Consider the following 16,093-nt stretch of genomic DNA (forward strand, 5'->3'; position numbering starts at 1 on the left):
TTTTAGCAAAAGAATAAGAGTAATGAAAATTTGACAAGAAAATTGACCCCCCCCCCCCAAAAAAAATAAAAAATAAAAATTGTTCACAACAGAGACTCAAACACCGCAGAGTAACTCAAGCTTTATCACAATAAGCCAGTCGCACTGCCAAATCCGGCTCACGAGTAATCACACTGCTAAGAACCTCATCGCCTTTTAATTTGGCGTGCAGCAAACAAATAAAAAACAGCCCAATTCACAGCAGAAGGAAAAAATTACAATAAAGGCGATTCCAGTTTCAACCTAACCATTAAACTCTTTCCATAAATACACGAGATCCGCTGTAGCTTCTCAATTTGTATTAGGCAAAAATCGCCCAACACCCCCAAACCGCTTGATTTTATAATGAAGACATATGACCGTACCATTTTTTTTAGATACGTTTCATTCTAGTTGGAGTTGTGCAAAGGTATACTGGGGAATTTGTGTGAAGTCAGCACACTAATTTGTATCATTATGCTTTGAATGACGCCAAGAAAGAAAAAAAAAACCTTGTTGCACGTGATTAAAAAGTTTCTGGGTTAGAAAGAAAAACAAACAAGTATAATCTTCAAGAACCTCAAAACTTAAAAAAATGTAAAACCTTGAAAAGACGCCATTTTACCCAACAAGCACTTTTAGTTTTGATATTTTTAACTACAAAAAGATCTACACAGACAAAAACTGCGCTCATAGTTTTGAATCCAAAAAAAAAAAAAAAAAATGTGTTCTATCTAATGTGTGTTTTGACGGCTGGGTTGCGTTTATCATTCAGCATCATGGGTTGACTTCTCTGCAGATATTAAACTGAAGGAGACGTTTTTCCACAGACGCATATCAGACACCTTAATCTATATCCACATGCGGGCTTGAGTGAGACGCCATCTGCTGGATAGCCAGTTGAACTGCAGCAGTGATTAAGCAATAGGAGCTTTCGATACTTATTGTGACTTATGGCTTCAGGGGTGACAAAACGTGGCCACTGCTAAAATCTAAACAAGTCTATTTATACCCAGTTTCATCATTAATTAACTGTTTATTATTACTCGTGTAGGGGCGTTTGAGATTAGGAGATAGATTTTCTTGTGCAGAACAGTACAGCTACTGGCAAAATGTCCTCCGCACACAAAACAGAACTGACCGCCGCAAATCCAGGCAGTTTAACTCCACAAAAAGACAGCGGAGTCCGAGTGCGCGGCCACTTCCTACGAAAACGGAAGTGTACACTTGGGAAGCCCCTCGCTTCACATGGACTCCCTGGCTTTGCTAAAGGTTAGTTCAACTATGGCTGCTTGCAAAGCTACTTAATAACAGCTTCTTTTAAATGACTGCTAGAGCTCTTGGGGGACGATGTTCAGTTAACAGAAAAACTGCGCAAAATCACCATTATGGAAAAAAAAAGAGAAGTTAACCTTGTTTGTCCTGATAGTGCCCAGAGGCGTCATTTACAGTACAAAACAAAAACAAAACACAATGTTTCCTACCAATAAAACTCTGCACGCAATGTTTCCTATCAGTAAAACTCTGCACAGCAAAATAGACCACAGAGATACAACAGGTTCTTCCGCCACACAAGAAAACATTAACAAGAGTAACAGCAAGTTTAAGAGTGGAGATAAAATGTATCTTCTCGTGACAGCTCGGAAAACACGCGCATAACCAGCGTGCGCCGCTCGCAAAGCAGACTGTACTCACATGTTGAGAGCGACTTCGGGTTATTGAGGCTAAACTCGTGGGTAATTGATTCATTAAGTTGGTTGTAGCTTCCAAAACAGTTGCACATTGACGCTCCTGAGAAGAGCACCCAGCTCTAACGTTCGCCTTTCCCGCACACGGTCACTTTTTCCGTTGCGGTACGCGCGTCACCAGCGTCTGTCCTTATATGGTGAAAATGACCATATATGGAAGCCCATTCAACCGCCAGGAATGATTTTCGATTTAAAACAGCATCACTTAGTGGCCACATTGAAAAATTAAAAGTTTCACATGTAGTTGCGAAGATTTATTTTTATACACGCACACGCGCGCGCGCAATTTCCTTCTTCTAACTAAACGTCTGCTTAATACTAACTTTTCAAGGTGAACTGTTATTGTCACAGCGAGCAACTTTAACCTATTCACTGTACAAAACCGAAGGTTGAAGAAGAGTTTTTATCCACAAGTCATCAACTCTCAACTCTGAGCCCTAAACTGGACTGTTACACAATATGTAAATGATTCTATTCTGTTTGACAGGCACTATACTGTGCTCTGCACTTACACGCACTTACCGACAAAGCTGCAATAACATACCCTTGTGTAAATACCAGTGAAGTTTAGATTTTTATCCTAGATATTTTTATCTTGTGTGAATTGCACATTTTATTCTTATTTATATATTTTTACTTCTTACTAGCGGCTGCAGGTACAAAATACATTTCACTGTGCATTGTACCATGTATAACTGTGCATGTAACAAATACACCTTATCTTATATTTCTTTCTACCTTGCATAGTGTACATTTTTCTCTGTTATTCTATAGCACCATTGTTATGGGTTATAGTTTTGTTTTTTTTATTGCTGCAGCTCTTTATTTTATTCCAGCTCTATTCATTTTGTTGCTAGAATAATGTGACAACCGTGGGGCTAATAGAAGCTATCTTGTAACTTATCTTATATTCTAACTTTGTCTCTAAACTGTTCGTGCGGAGCTGTCCCTCTCATATACTCATTTTTAATCCTGTCCCTTCTTGTAAAGACTAACAATTGAGATTTGTTATGGATGTTGAAACTCATTCTTTTCAGTTGTATTTAATGTACTCTTTTGTGTTGCTGTAAAATCTCATAAAAACATGAATCACAAATGAAGCCGTAGTATTTCAGCACAAATTTCCCCACGTTGTTAAAAGTACTGTACCTCTTTATTCCTCTTGTATCGCTTAATGCTGCATGCATCTATCAGGACTGTGCTCAACTGTGTGCTTCACAGAATAGAGCCATTTTCAGAACACAACTCAGCCTCTGAGCAATATTTTTTAGAAAAGGAAAACCTGAAGAACAAGACACCTGCCACCTGTGGAATGCTAGTGATGTGATCCCATTGTCCCTAAGATCACATAACCACTTTTTATGAAAGGGAAGAAGACTGAGCCTTGACTGCAGTTGACTGTGCTCTTTCTCAGTTTGTAGATAGCTGCGTCGGTGTTCACAGTGTGCATGTTTGGCTTATAGTCACCATGACAATTGCCGTTTTTGTGCTGTGTATGTCCTTCTTCCTTCCTGTGCAGCCTGAAGAGATAGATCGCTGTAAGTAAACACTACAATCACCTTGGTTTCCTTAGTCATCAGTGAATTTGCGGTTTGGTTTCCACTGGAGACTGTCTCTGTTAACTGTTCTATTTTTAACAGACGTGTACTGTGAGAGTTGTCTAACAGCCGCACAAGGTATGTTGGACAACAGTTCAGCTTGTTTTAGAGCTTTTTAATGGTTTCTGATAACCCAGTAGCACATTCTGAACAAACAGGGCTGGCAAGAATAACAATAACAAAGCAAAACGTAAGTACAAAGGAAAGCAAGTCACAGTCTATGAATACCTTCCAGAGCTTGAGAAAGTCATCAAGGAAGCCCCAGTGGAGAGCAGACAGACACTGGTTAAAAACCTCATCAGTGGGAGGCTGTGTGGGAAACTTCTGCCTCACAATGATCGTGTCTCTAAGGGCGAACTGACATCATCCTGCATGCACTTGTTAGGTAAGGCCAGGATGAAACAACTACAGATATGTAAAGTAATTCATCTTGTATTCAGGAACTTATTCTTGACTTCCCATCCAGAGTCTCACCGCGACCAGTTCTATGAAGCTTTGGTGAAGAAAGAGCCAAAGAATCTGGATATATTTCTATGCTATGAGGAGTCCAATGCATGTGTGGGGGTCAAACGCAAGTCTTTTGAGGTAAGGTGCCTATGAGTGAGACGTGAACTTTGTTTTCCAGTTAGACAAATTTGTTCTTAACATTTCGCTTTGTTGCAGGGTACAAAAGGCACTTTCACTGAAACTGACATTGATGCTTTACTTCGTGACAACAAGGAAAATGTTCGGATTGCTCAGCCGATCCATTCAGGTCCCCCCGTGCACACAGGCGACGAACTCTGAGACCGGCAACATCGTTCACTCTTTAATACCATAACATCGTTATAATAAATACATCATAGAAAGGCAAACCATAAACCATTATTCTGGCCTTTAAATTGTATCTGTTGTGGTGGTGACCGTTCCTTCCCTTATATGGCCTCATATTTTTGACCAGTGTCTACAGATCCATTGGTATTCTTGTAAGTAATTTACTAAACCCCAAACAATGAGTGTGTATAAATGAATTAATGAATTATATAATTGATTAGGGGGTAAGTTTTACACTGCAAGCCTTGGGAAGCCCTCACTTTTCTCTGTCAGAAACAGGAACTTCCCATTTGCATCTGTGGTTATTTGGCCTGCGATCCTATGAATATAATAAAATCATATGAGGTCTGTTGCCTGCTGGCAAATGCATCTACTCTGTCTCATTTGCAGTCAGGTGTTTACAATATAAATTATAAAACATTTTCTGAAATGCTCTCACTAGTCCTCATTTTCCCCTCTTTTTTATTCTTTGGGATACTGTTAACCATTAAAACATCAATTTATAAGGCACATGAAAAAAAAACCTTGTTGCACTAAAAGTAATTTCATAAAAATGTGTTCATTATTTTATTTAGAAAACTAATTTTGCAGAGAAACTCTCTCTCTTTTGTATTTGCTGGCTTAGACACATAACAAAGACCTACAGGCTCTTCTGTATCATGACTGCAGCAGTGGAATGGATGAATTTCCTTCCTATATGATAAACAAATGAATGGAAGCCCTTATAGGATACTATTTAGGATATTAAAGAGTGGTGTGATTTTCAGATATTTACCCTGCAAAATGACAAATATGCAAATGGGCAAACATTTCTTCAATGTGTACAGTTACTGAAAGAAATGCTGATTGTGTTAACAAAGATGTGTTAAAAAATGGGCCAGTAGGTTTTGCATTGTTATCTGCACATTTCAGCCACATAGTGAAATGTGCAGTGAAGAGATAACTAATAATAAGATACCTCCTCTGGACACTGAGAACCCACAGATGCCTCATGTGTGTGTCCTGTGGTGACTATCAGACAAATACAACCACAGTGATAAAGACATCATAATTAGAGAAATTAAAGACATTAACAACAAGAAAGAACAACATCGCCAAAAAAACAAAGCAACTATGTGCAAAAGACACCCACATCACACCACCTGAGCTTGTTTAATAGTTATGCTACCTCTGAGCACGAGATGTTTGCAAAAGTGGTACCCTGTATCTCCACCCTACTGGGTAGTAAGGTGTATTGACCATGAAGAGGGTGTGATCACTGAGGATGTCTTGCACCCTTGTTGTTGTCCTGCAATCTTACTGCACATGTCTATAATCCTACTGAGTTTGTTCTTATTAACTACAGACAGTTAAAAAAAAAACATGGAATAAAACAAAAAGTTAAAATACTCTCTACAACTGAATGATAGAAAAAATCAGTATGTGTGTCCACATCAAACTGTCTCTGCTTCCTCATGAGGTACAATCATTGTAATCTTTTTGTGTTCAAACCCCATCAGAGTTTTTCTGTCCCAAAGTATTTGTATTCATTTACAACCTCTGTGCAGTCACCACCAACTGCTACCTGTTGGTGTGTCTTCCTGTTTGCCCTGTAATAAAAATATAATTTCCTTCATTCTCTTGGTGTTTTCCCCAAAAAACAAAAAACTAGCATTACACCAAATAACAAACTCATCCAGATGTGCGCAATACTTTGTTTCATCCACTGCGATTAAACAACAATTATCAACTCCATCATCAGCACATTTAACATTAAAAACATCAGATGAGTTGGTCCTACATTCATTTAAATACAGAGTAAAAAATAAAATTGGAGATATAGCATCACCCTCTGTAGCCCCGGAGCTAGTCATAGTAATAACTGATACTGCAGCATTTAGTCTGGCCCTCATAAACACAAAGTAATAAGCAATAAGGTAGGGTCAAAGGTTTATTTACTCAAATAATTAATCATTAAGAAAAAATATGCTTAGTATAAACCGAATGTATACGTACAAGTAAATGTAATCAACCAGGTTCTATTAAATTTAATAAAAGAGCATCTTCCTTGCTCCTGCCCCTTTTTATAAGCAAATTTGTTGTAAAACATGGGAATTTTCACTTCATATTTGGGGTCCGTCTTGCAGAAAAGCTTTTTTCTTCAAAATCTAAATGTAGTACCAGTATTTGATCTGAAATGTATAAATAGAGATTTATGCAACAGAGTACAAAACAGTTGTAAACAGATCACATTAATGATATTTATGTAGGCTTGCCAAGAACTCGTACTCTCCTTGCGCGCTATTCACTCGAGTCCATAAACAGATGTTTGTCTTCAGGACAGCATGTTGTAACTGTTGGCTGAATGACATTATAGTTGCAAAGCACCACCAGGCTATAGCCTGATTATAAAACATTCACTGATAAACGAATCGTTATCAGTCCTCTTGGATAAACGGGGAAAGGGGGGAAGGTCGCATCGAGCTTGTTGGAACGCGGCCCGCGTGCTGTTGCTAGGAGGCGCTGTTGGAGCCCGGAAGAGTTGATCATGAGGATGAAGATGATGATGGTCAAACCGAGATTGAGCAGATAAACGTGAGGTTCGTCGCTGAAGCCTCCACTTTGTTTTTTTTCCCTGCGACATTTGTCCGTGTCTAACAGCTGGAAGACAGGAAGGAGATATTTCTGTTTCTCCACTGAGCAGGTAAGAATAAGCGCCGGTATCAGCTGTCGTTCTGCCGGGAACATCTGTACTAAAACGTCTTTCTAGCTTCCAAAGACAGCAAAACTGGATGATACTTAAATATTACCATAAAAGCTGCCGAAATTAATGTAATGCCGGTTTCACAGAGAAAACCATCCCCACCTATGCTCTGCAGGATGTAACAATAAGCGTGGATTGGCTACTGTAATTAGGCGGCTGAAGACCAGCAGCAGCATAAGGACCCCTGGTTGAATTCAAACCTATCCCGTCGATTATCATGTTATAAGATATGCTGCATAGAGTTAGTGTCACTCACGATAATTACAAAGCCGCATTATTTTATGCTCATCTACACAGAAGCTACCTGCTTACGCAAACGCCCTGCCTGTCTGTGAATGGTCTGCAGGCTACTCTCATTTGCTGACAGACGTTTCAGAAATAGAAACGGTATTGATCAGACAGTCCCTTTGCATTTCCCTGAGAAATGGAAGCGGAAGACAGTCACCAGCAAAGTCTGACAGAAAGCAAAGGAATGGCAGGAATGTGACGAGTGTGATAAAATCACTCAGGTCACACAGACTCTATTGTTGTAGGTGATTTGTTCAGCTTTTCCCACATGGTTTCGTCTCGTTTCGTCAGTCAAATCTCACATGGACGGCCCCTTTTAATCTCATGCTCTCCATTTAATTTAACAGCTGAGCCACGAGGCTACATGGTGTGTGTTTCCTACTCAGAGTGTGGATGTGCGGGTGTGCAGAGATGGAAAGCTATGAGGAGTTCTGTCTGCGGAGTCTGGCCATACTGCAGGAGGAGGGGAAATTCAAGAAGACAACATGCGAGCCACCGTGCTCCCTGAAGGCTCGCTCTGCCATCCACTTCTGTGGAAGAGCTGTGCTTTCGCCTCTGGTAAGGAAGAAATGAACAGGCACAGGAATCCATGGTCAAGGGATGATACAAGATGTGAGATTCGGTTTAAACTGAATCAAACATTTCTTTGTGAGACCTAAGCAGCAAATCTGAAATATTTGAACTGCTTTATCCCAACAGAGCATTTCACAGCAGACTTTTTGGCTTGTCATAAAACTTAAAAATACATTCCATTTAGGTGAGCTTGCTTAAGCATCTTGTACGTTTACTGCTAAGACCAGTCAAAGTGTCTGCTCTGGGAATGGTCTGTTAGGTCAGCAGCTGGAGAGGGGAAAAAGTGGCAAGGTGATTAATGACGAGGGACATCAAGGCTGTTTGATGTTTGTCAGAAAAATCCATCTGCTCATGTCTGCTGATTAAATGAGTTTGCGGGAAGATTCCAGCATGAGGCTCTCTTCCATTCGAAAGAAGATGTATAAATACACTAGAACAAGGCTGAATTCTTCTAGTAAACCAAAACAAAACATTTTGCATGCTGCAAAACATATAACAGTCCCTTACTAATCTTTTCTAATCTGTAATAACATTGCTTTTACCTGCAAAATGAAAAGCTGGGCTTCTTTTATCTGAATAAAGACACATTTTATGTGTATGTATTTTAATTTTCCAGCTGAATGCAGAGCAGCGCAGCGAGATGTGTGGCTACAGACACAGAGCGATCCAGCTGGAGGTGGACAGACAGAACCAGCAGAGAAACAAGCTTTTGGCCAGGGTTCAGGGCATACTGGATCAGGCTCAGGTCAGTAGCACAGTATGGTTTTGGTTGCAAGCCAGATGTTTCAACTGAGAAAATGAACCATTTTAAGAAGAAAATAGCAGGGACAGGGCCGTGTTTACTACTGTGTACGGTAGCATCTCCTCTTCTTTTAACAACACTCCGTAAACATGTGGGAACTGAGGAGAGCGGCCGCTGGACTTTTTTTAGCATTGTCTTGCTGAAATATGGACAGGAATATATGTTGCTCCAAAACCTGCACTGATGGTGCCTTTCCAGATGCAAAAGCTGCCAATTCCATTGGTACTAATGCACCCCCCATACCATCACAGATACAGGTCTTTGAACTGTGTGCTGATAACAAGCCAAATGGTCCCTTTCCCCTTTAGTCTGGGGATGCAGCGTCCATGATTTCTAAAAAATAATTTCAAATTTAGATTCATCTGACCAAAGAACAGTTTCCAACTTTGCCTCGGTACATTTTAAATGTTATTTGTCCCAGAGAAGATGGCAGCATTTCTGGATCATGTTCACATAATGGCTTCTTCTTTTGCATGACAGAGCTTTAACCTACATTTGTGTCTGGCACAGTGAACTGTGTTCACAGACGGTGATTTCTGGAAGTGTTCTTCAGTGATTTCTATGATAGAATCATGCCTGTTCTTAATGCCGTGCTACTTGAAGGCCCAAAGATCATGGGCATCTAGAGCAAATTTGACACCAAGCAATTACACCTACTTAAGCATTGTTGCAGACTATGTACACCCTTTCACAGAAACAGTATTCCCTGATGGCTGTGGCCTCTTTCAGCAGGATAAAGTACCCTGCAACGAGTTTGAGGTGGTCACTTGGCCTTCAGATTCCCCAGATCTCAGTCCAATCGAGCATTTGTGGGATGTGCTGGATAAACAAGTCTGATTCACAACTTACAGGACTTAAAGGATCTATTGCTAAGATTTTGGTGCCAGATACCACAGCACACCTTCAGAGTCTGGTGGACTTCGTGCCTCGACAGGTCAGAGCTGTTTTGGCAACAAAAGGGGGACCAACTCAATATTAGGCAGGTGGCCATAATGTTATATAAGATTGGTGTATGTGAAATAGTTTTGTGTGTCAGTCTCATGATGGAGCACAAAAACTGAATTACAGTCTGTCCCACTGTCTCTGGTGACATTCTCAGAGTTGAATACAGGTTATCAGACTTAAAAAAGTCCCCCAGCAGGCCGTGCTATTTTTACCTGACGATGGTCTTTTTGTGACAGCTCAACATCCAAAGCCATATTTTTCACTTGCTCACTTCCAAATTTGCTCTACTTTTGTCATTTCCAGTCTTTGAATAAATGTGAGCTGCAAGATTTGTCTGTTGTTACCACTGACATATGTAAAATTACTTTTTATTAAAAACTAACATTAACAATATGGCCCAAGATAATTATTTACAGGTCATAATTATTACTCGATTTTATAAACCAACACTGCTGTTTGTTTGTATGCCACTCTTACATGATCTGCTTTCAACTAATGGGGTTTTGGTGAAACCCTTTGGTGTAATATTACTTGTTATCTTGCACAGGTATTTAAAGTATCAGATGAAGATGTTGACAAGTTGCCAGTTTCTAAATCGGCAACAGTCAATGGCTACACTCTGGTCACTGACTCACCTGGGCTCCCCAAAGACCCTGGATTTGGGGTTCAGACAAATGATCAGCATGCCACTCCATGCTCTGAGAATCTTATCCTTAATGGTTATAAGGCAGTGGAGGAAGTGAAGGTGGATGGCCAAGAACAGAGTGAGGAGGAGGAAGAAGACGAGGAAGAGGACATTAGTTTGGACAGCCTTCTTAAGCGATCAAGGGAGTATGTGAAGAGAGAGCAGAGTCAGCAGGGATCAAAAGCTGTCCGCTCAATGACCCAGACTCCCCCACCGGAGACCGTCTCTGTCAGTGAAGAGAAGAGCTGCAGCCCTGTGACGGACACAGGCATTCAGTTTGGATTCAGTCTGCACCATAGCCCTGTTGGCCCACCTCAAATCCCTCATCAAGTGCTACATGACTCCAGTCCTCAAAAGTCTGTCTGCCTCTCACCTAGTCTACCAGAACCATTTGCTTGTCGTCCCAATCCAGAGTCCAGCATTAGTCCTCGTCCACAGAGACGTAAACCACGCCCAGTTTCTACAGGCAACATCCATATTTCCTTTCCTATTGGCACAGCAGACCTTATCCCTCGAAGCCCAGTGTGGTCAGAGGAAGGCATTGGTATGGCAGATTGGGGAGAAGCTCTCTCAGGGGCGTCAACATCCCCATCTTACTGGAGCTCAGTGGGGAGGGATAGTATCAGCCGGAGTGGCATTCGTCGATCCAGCCACTGTGGCACCAGTCCAGTGAAGGAGGACTGTAACCCTATCAGTGCCTCAGTTCCCAGCTCAATGGTTGATCATCTGGCTGCGGGTTTTCGCCGGCGCTGCCACACCATGGACAGCCAGCTGCATACCTACCAGTCTGGAGGGGAGCATGTAGACCGCAGCCAGGAAAGGCTCCCTCGCTTCATGGCAGGAGTTTCATTGTTGGCACCAAGTCGGCGCACACCTGCAGCCCCATTAAACCATACGTATGATATGGAGAATTCCTCACCGTCCCTGCTGAGGCCCTGTATGACCCCTGCAGACGAGTCTCTGGGGCCAAACAATAGCAGGAAAACATCAGCTGTCCTCAGACAGGCAGCTGAAGCACAGTTTCGCAAGACAGGTGAGTGCCTTTGGTGTGAACTATTCATTTTTACATTTAAAACTGTAACTCCCGCTGAGATGTCTGATTCCCACATTATATCTTTTAGCTGAAATGAATAATACCTTGACCAGGTAAAAGATGAATGATTTATCTGTATGCATTTGTGCTTATTAACAGAGGAGACCCAGTGGCGAGCACAGGCTCTGGAGGACATGCAGAGACGTCTTGAGAAGGAGCATGCTTTGCAGATGTCACTGCTCCTCGCTGAGCAGGAGAAAGAGCAACAGCGCCTCCATCTGGTCAGCACAATGAATACAACACCAAAACTTAATGTTGCAATGCCAGCATTTATTTTCTTTGTTTTATTCCCTCCAGACCAAATGAGATAATATACTTTGTGCATGTGTGTTTGTACATTAAAAAATTACATGCATTTAACGTGTGCTGTGTTTAGGAGCTTGAGGAGACCGAGAGAAGGCTGAAGGAGCAGGGGCGTGTGCGGCCTCTAAGTGCGGATGCTTCTGGCTGGAATTGTTGGTCCACGAATGACCGCCATCCCATCATGAGCCCCTCGTGCCCGGGACTAAGCCCTGTCCACACGCCATCAGAACGATCACCTGGACACAGTATAGGTAACACTTTAATGTCCTACTGTACTGGAGTAAAAAGTGTTTAAAGCATTAACTCGAGAGACATTTTGAGTCTTTTCCTCTAATAACTTTCTTTTTCCATTTCTGTTTTTGAAAACCTAAAATGTAATACTGAAGCTTTTGTTTCATCAGCTGTATGAGTTACCCTTCATTAAAAACAAAACAAAGTATTCTTTTGTAGATGTTTAACAATTACAGTTACAGTGTAACCTCAACAGAGCAGAGTTTAGGGGTTTCATCAGATGTAACTACAGTCTTTCACATGTCAGCAAAATATGTTGACTTAGAAAGGCAGGGATGGTAGTAGGAATACAGATCACATACTCTGACAAGTTGCTGATGAACAACAATGGTTACACATTTTAATCACTGCTATTTGTCATCTAAATTCTGCACGCTGTAATATCTTGATCCTCGTAATTTCTCAGTAAAACAGCAACTGGTGTTTGTAGATGGAATTTGCTTCTAGTTCTCGGTGCATCTTTAAATATAAAGTATCTGATATTTCTCTCTCCAGGTTTGCCCAGTCCCGTCCCTTCTAGTGCATCGTCTCCATCTCTCCAGCCTCCTCTTTATCTGTGGGGTTCTGCTTGGGGAGCTAGCAAACCTCGGGGGAGGCTAAGTCTGGTGTGTATATCTTGCAAAACAGGAGTGAACACATGGGAGTGTTTCTGACCTCACGTTTATTCATGAATATGGAAGGACCTGCAACAAGTATCAATGTGGCTTTTCTAACAACTATTAACACCCCTAACAAGGGCAATTTCTGATTACTGTAGAGCCACATCATGCGCAATATGTGCTTGCATTTGCATACAATTTTGCCCTTAGGTGAGCTAATAAATATTGTATATATTATAAAATCTAAACACTTAACTGTTAACTGTCATCAGAGGTGGATGTAATCTGAACCTTTTTTGTTTAACTCATGAAAATTATGATATATTCCAACTGTGTATATGTAGTGCATGTGTGTGCAGATTTATTTAATTTGTCTTAATATTTCAGATTTTGTCCACGTCCTGCTCTTCACATTCCCATCATCTTATTGCTGTAATTTCCAGGTTCTGACAGCAGATCAGCAGAAAGCATTTTGCCAAATTGGCGCCATCACTCGCGGCTTCCTCACACGGAGATTACTTAAAACAGAGAAGGTCAAACACCTACGCCAAACCATTGTGGTGGGTTTGCTCTCACACATTCATCCAAAAAAACATGTTACATGAGTGTAATGTTAGTGACTGTGTTCTTTTAACTGTGTGTTCCCTCTTTCTATATATATATGTGCCCTTAGGATACACAGGAGTTCATCCGTTCATTTCAAACCGAAGCACTACAGAAGAGAAGCACCTACTCAGCACAAGATCTTGCCCTGCAGGAGCGAGTTAGGGCCCAGGTATGACTGTGTAATAACTGTCTATAGCCAGCAGAGGGCCATCTTTATTTGTGTTTATGCTTGTTTTTCTTTGTTTTTCCCTCAGTTACGTGCAGCTCTGTATGACATCCATGACATCTTCTTTGAAATGCCTTTGGAGGATCGATTAGCATTACTGCAGCAGGACAGAGAGCTCCGTGTGGAGAGGAAGCTGCGAGACATGGTAACATGAAGACACAGTCCATTAATCAATCACATATCCATAATTAATCAGAAGATGACATTTATTGTTCTGTGAAAGTGGTTTGTTTCAGTCAATATGAGCAATTCTTTTATAAGCTATAAACTGTGTTCCCTCCTACAGGAGAAAGCCAAGTGCCCCAAAGACCGAGTGGCTCTTTCTGCTGCCACACAGAGGTCTCTGGACAGGAAAAAGAAGTGAGATGACAAATAAAAACACACGGTTTTATGTTAATGCTGCTGAGAGCCAGTGATCAGCGGTGTATTTATTCTGAGTATTTGGTGCTTCTTTAGGGTTGGTGAATCTCCAGCACAGACTAGGAAGATGCAGCAGAAGCCAAAAAGCCCCACAACCAACAGGTGTGAAACACAGCTGTGGGATTTTAGTACTTTTTAATTCATTTTGTGTTTCATATTTTTCCCTCATGGATGTAATTTCCTGATTATTGTCCCCAGAAGTTATTTACATTCATTATTCCTCTCGTAGAGTCTTGAAGCCAAGCCAAGGACAAAATGCTTCTGCCCCAGGACAGCTTAACCGTCAGGGGTGAGTCTGCACTTGTAAAACACCTTTTATAACACGCCCACTGCCTGAAGCCAGTTTTTGGAATTCTTTACTTAACTCAGTGCCTGCAGTGCCTTAAATTTTTCATCTTTATTTATTCTTTTTGGATAATTAATTACAATTCCAAAATCATTTTATTCACATCTTCATAAAAATAGTCTTCAGAAACATGTTGCTTTTGATGTCTTTAAGGTCATTGCAGCGTGATTGTGTCTTCTTTCTCTTAGGAGCTGGTACAGAAAAACCCCAGAAGAGAGGGTGAGGCGCTCAGAGAGCCTGAAGAAGCAACACTCTCTAGGCTAAAACGGGACACTACACGCCCCGACCTGTGAACTTGAATTTTTAGTCTTTTAATACAAACCTTGCACCACTGAAACTTTAGTCAGCGCTGCTAACAATATGATTGTCCTGGATTTACCTTTTGAAATCCACACGAATGTATTCACTGACAAACACCATCACAGTGCTATTGGTTAGACTGTTGCCACCTGCTGAAATAATTTGTCTCAACAACTGATTGTTACGATGAAGGAAAAATAAGTAGCTGTACTTAAATGTAAGCCACAAGAAGCTAAATTGAAAAAAAAAATTCTGTGCCTAAGTACTATGCCTTTGTTATCTGTAATGTTTTAGCATGCATATAATTATTATCAAGTGCTTATAGCTGTTCACTTGCACACAGAGTCACATAATTTAATTGTCCTGAAAATATATTTAAATGCACATGATTTATTAATGGTAATTTTTTAAGGGCTTAAATTATTTGTGGATTGTTTCTCTGCTTATTTATTTATGCTGAGTTTACAGTACCCTGCATCATATCAGGGTGTTTAAGTATTCAGCTTAAATGTCTGAAATGATCATCGTATCTTTGTTTACACACTGGCATGCTGTTACACCTATGTAGCTTCACACAAGATGCACACGAGGCATTCAGTGTGGACTTTATTTCAGAAACGACTGAGTAAAAATAAACTAAGAAGACCAAGAAATAATATGACATTTTAATAAAATACAGTTTCTGTAGTATTATGTGAACTAATGTGTTCACTGCGGTACCACACATTGACTTCATATCTGTGCACCTGTAGCATTCAGTGTGTTTTTCTCTCACATTGCTGTGCTGTCTTTTAAAGGATGTTTTATTTTGTTTCAAATGTCAGATTGTTTTTTCTCCTATGTCCAGAATAAATTCTGCAATTATTTAAATTTTATGGACCTTAATTCATGATCCAGTGAAGCCACTCAGCCTGTAAGTCTATACATGAGCTTCTTTCCTCATGTTTGCTTTACTGAAGTTTCACAACCCAGGAAACATGTTACAGCATGGTTAATGGTTCTGTTTAAATATTTCGTTTCATTTTAGCCTTTGTTACAGTCATATGAACAATGGTGATGTTTATTTTTTCATAATTTTTTAAAGACTATTTATTTGCACATGAGGAACTGGACCATTATTTGAATTTACTTTAAATACCATCACAAATCCAAAGCAAACTGAGCCCAAAATGTTTTTTCAATGCTATTTAATGCAGCGAGACTTTAATTCTAATGATTTTTACATACCCTCATGCTCGAGAAAATCATTCTGTATTATATTCAACTGACTTGCAAACATTTCAGCTTTAAACAGAACAGGTCTCATGCCATGACATACAAGACAAAGACATGAGGGCCTGTTGCTGCGAGCACCTTAGCTGTGCTGGAACTTTAATATCTCTCATGTGAGTTTGGTAGAGGCACAAGCCAACCATCCACATATATACCTCTGATATCCTTCAAGAAGAAGGCTTTCAGTTGATTTGTTCTTTCCACTTTCACAAAGATGGTCTTTGGTCCATTGTCAGGAATCATCCTCCTGAACTGTGCATCATGTCACTTGGACCACAATGATTGGAATAGCCTGGCACAATCAGCTGGATGTGCAAACACAGTTCACATTTTTGGATCGTCTCGGGTTGCTTGGAACCCCGGCTGAGTGGGTACTTATGGAAATGCCTCCAAACCATGCCGAGTTGAGTCGAGCCACGTGAGA

The 16,093-nt window shown here is 40.6% G+C and overlaps 2 protein-coding genes across 2 annotated transcripts in view; one reads left to right on the top strand and one right to left on the bottom strand.

The window, feature by feature from the left end:
* sun1b (Sad1 and UNC84 domain containing 1b) overlaps positions 1-1,865 on the bottom strand; it is a 29,287-nt gene extending 27,422 nt beyond the window's left edge. The window contains exon 1 of the mRNA XM_030736766.1: positions 1,714-1,865. The gene's annotated coding sequence lies outside the window, so the exon portion shown is untranslated. The remainder of the gene's footprint in view (positions 1-1,713) is intronic.
* A 4,818-nt stretch (positions 1,866-6,683) lies between these two features.
* ccp110 (centriolar coiled-coil protein 110) lies at positions 6,684-15,250 on the top strand. Its single transcript, XM_030736753.1, has 14 exons — positions 6,684-6,860; positions 7,556-7,766; positions 8,398-8,526; positions 10,076-11,246; positions 11,406-11,527; positions 11,683-11,860; positions 12,396-12,505; positions 12,943-13,059; positions 13,173-13,274; positions 13,360-13,476; positions 13,618-13,691; positions 13,788-13,853; positions 13,981-14,040; positions 14,286-15,250. Exons 2-14 carry the CDS (start codon positions 7,602-7,604, stop codon positions 14,359-14,361), a joined length of 2,487 nt encoding a protein of 828 aa, XP_030592613.1. The 5' UTR covers positions 6,684-6,860; positions 7,556-7,601; the 3' UTR covers positions 14,362-15,250.
* Positions 15,251-16,093: the final 843 nt, after the last annotated feature.

The sequence above is a fragment of the Archocentrus centrarchus genome, chromosome 8, assembly GCF_007364275.1.
Source record: "Archocentrus centrarchus isolate MPI-CPG fArcCen1 chromosome 8, fArcCen1, whole genome shotgun sequence".
Taxonomy (NCBI): Eukaryota; Metazoa; Chordata; class Actinopteri; order Cichliformes; family Cichlidae; genus Archocentrus; species Archocentrus centrarchus.

Coding starts and splice junctions, on each gene's coding strand:
- ccp110 (XM_030736753.1), top strand. CDS start 7,602: ATGTGCGGGTGTGCAGAGATGGAAAGCTATGAGGAGTTCTGTCTGCGG. Junction 8,527..10,075: donor GCATACTGGATCAGGCTCAG/GTCAGTAGCACA, acceptor TATCTTGCACAG/GTATTTAAAGTATCAGATGA. Junction 14,041..14,285: donor GGACAGCTTAACCGTCAGGG/GTGAGTCTGCAC, acceptor TCTTTCTCTTAG/GAGCTGGTACAGAAAAACCC.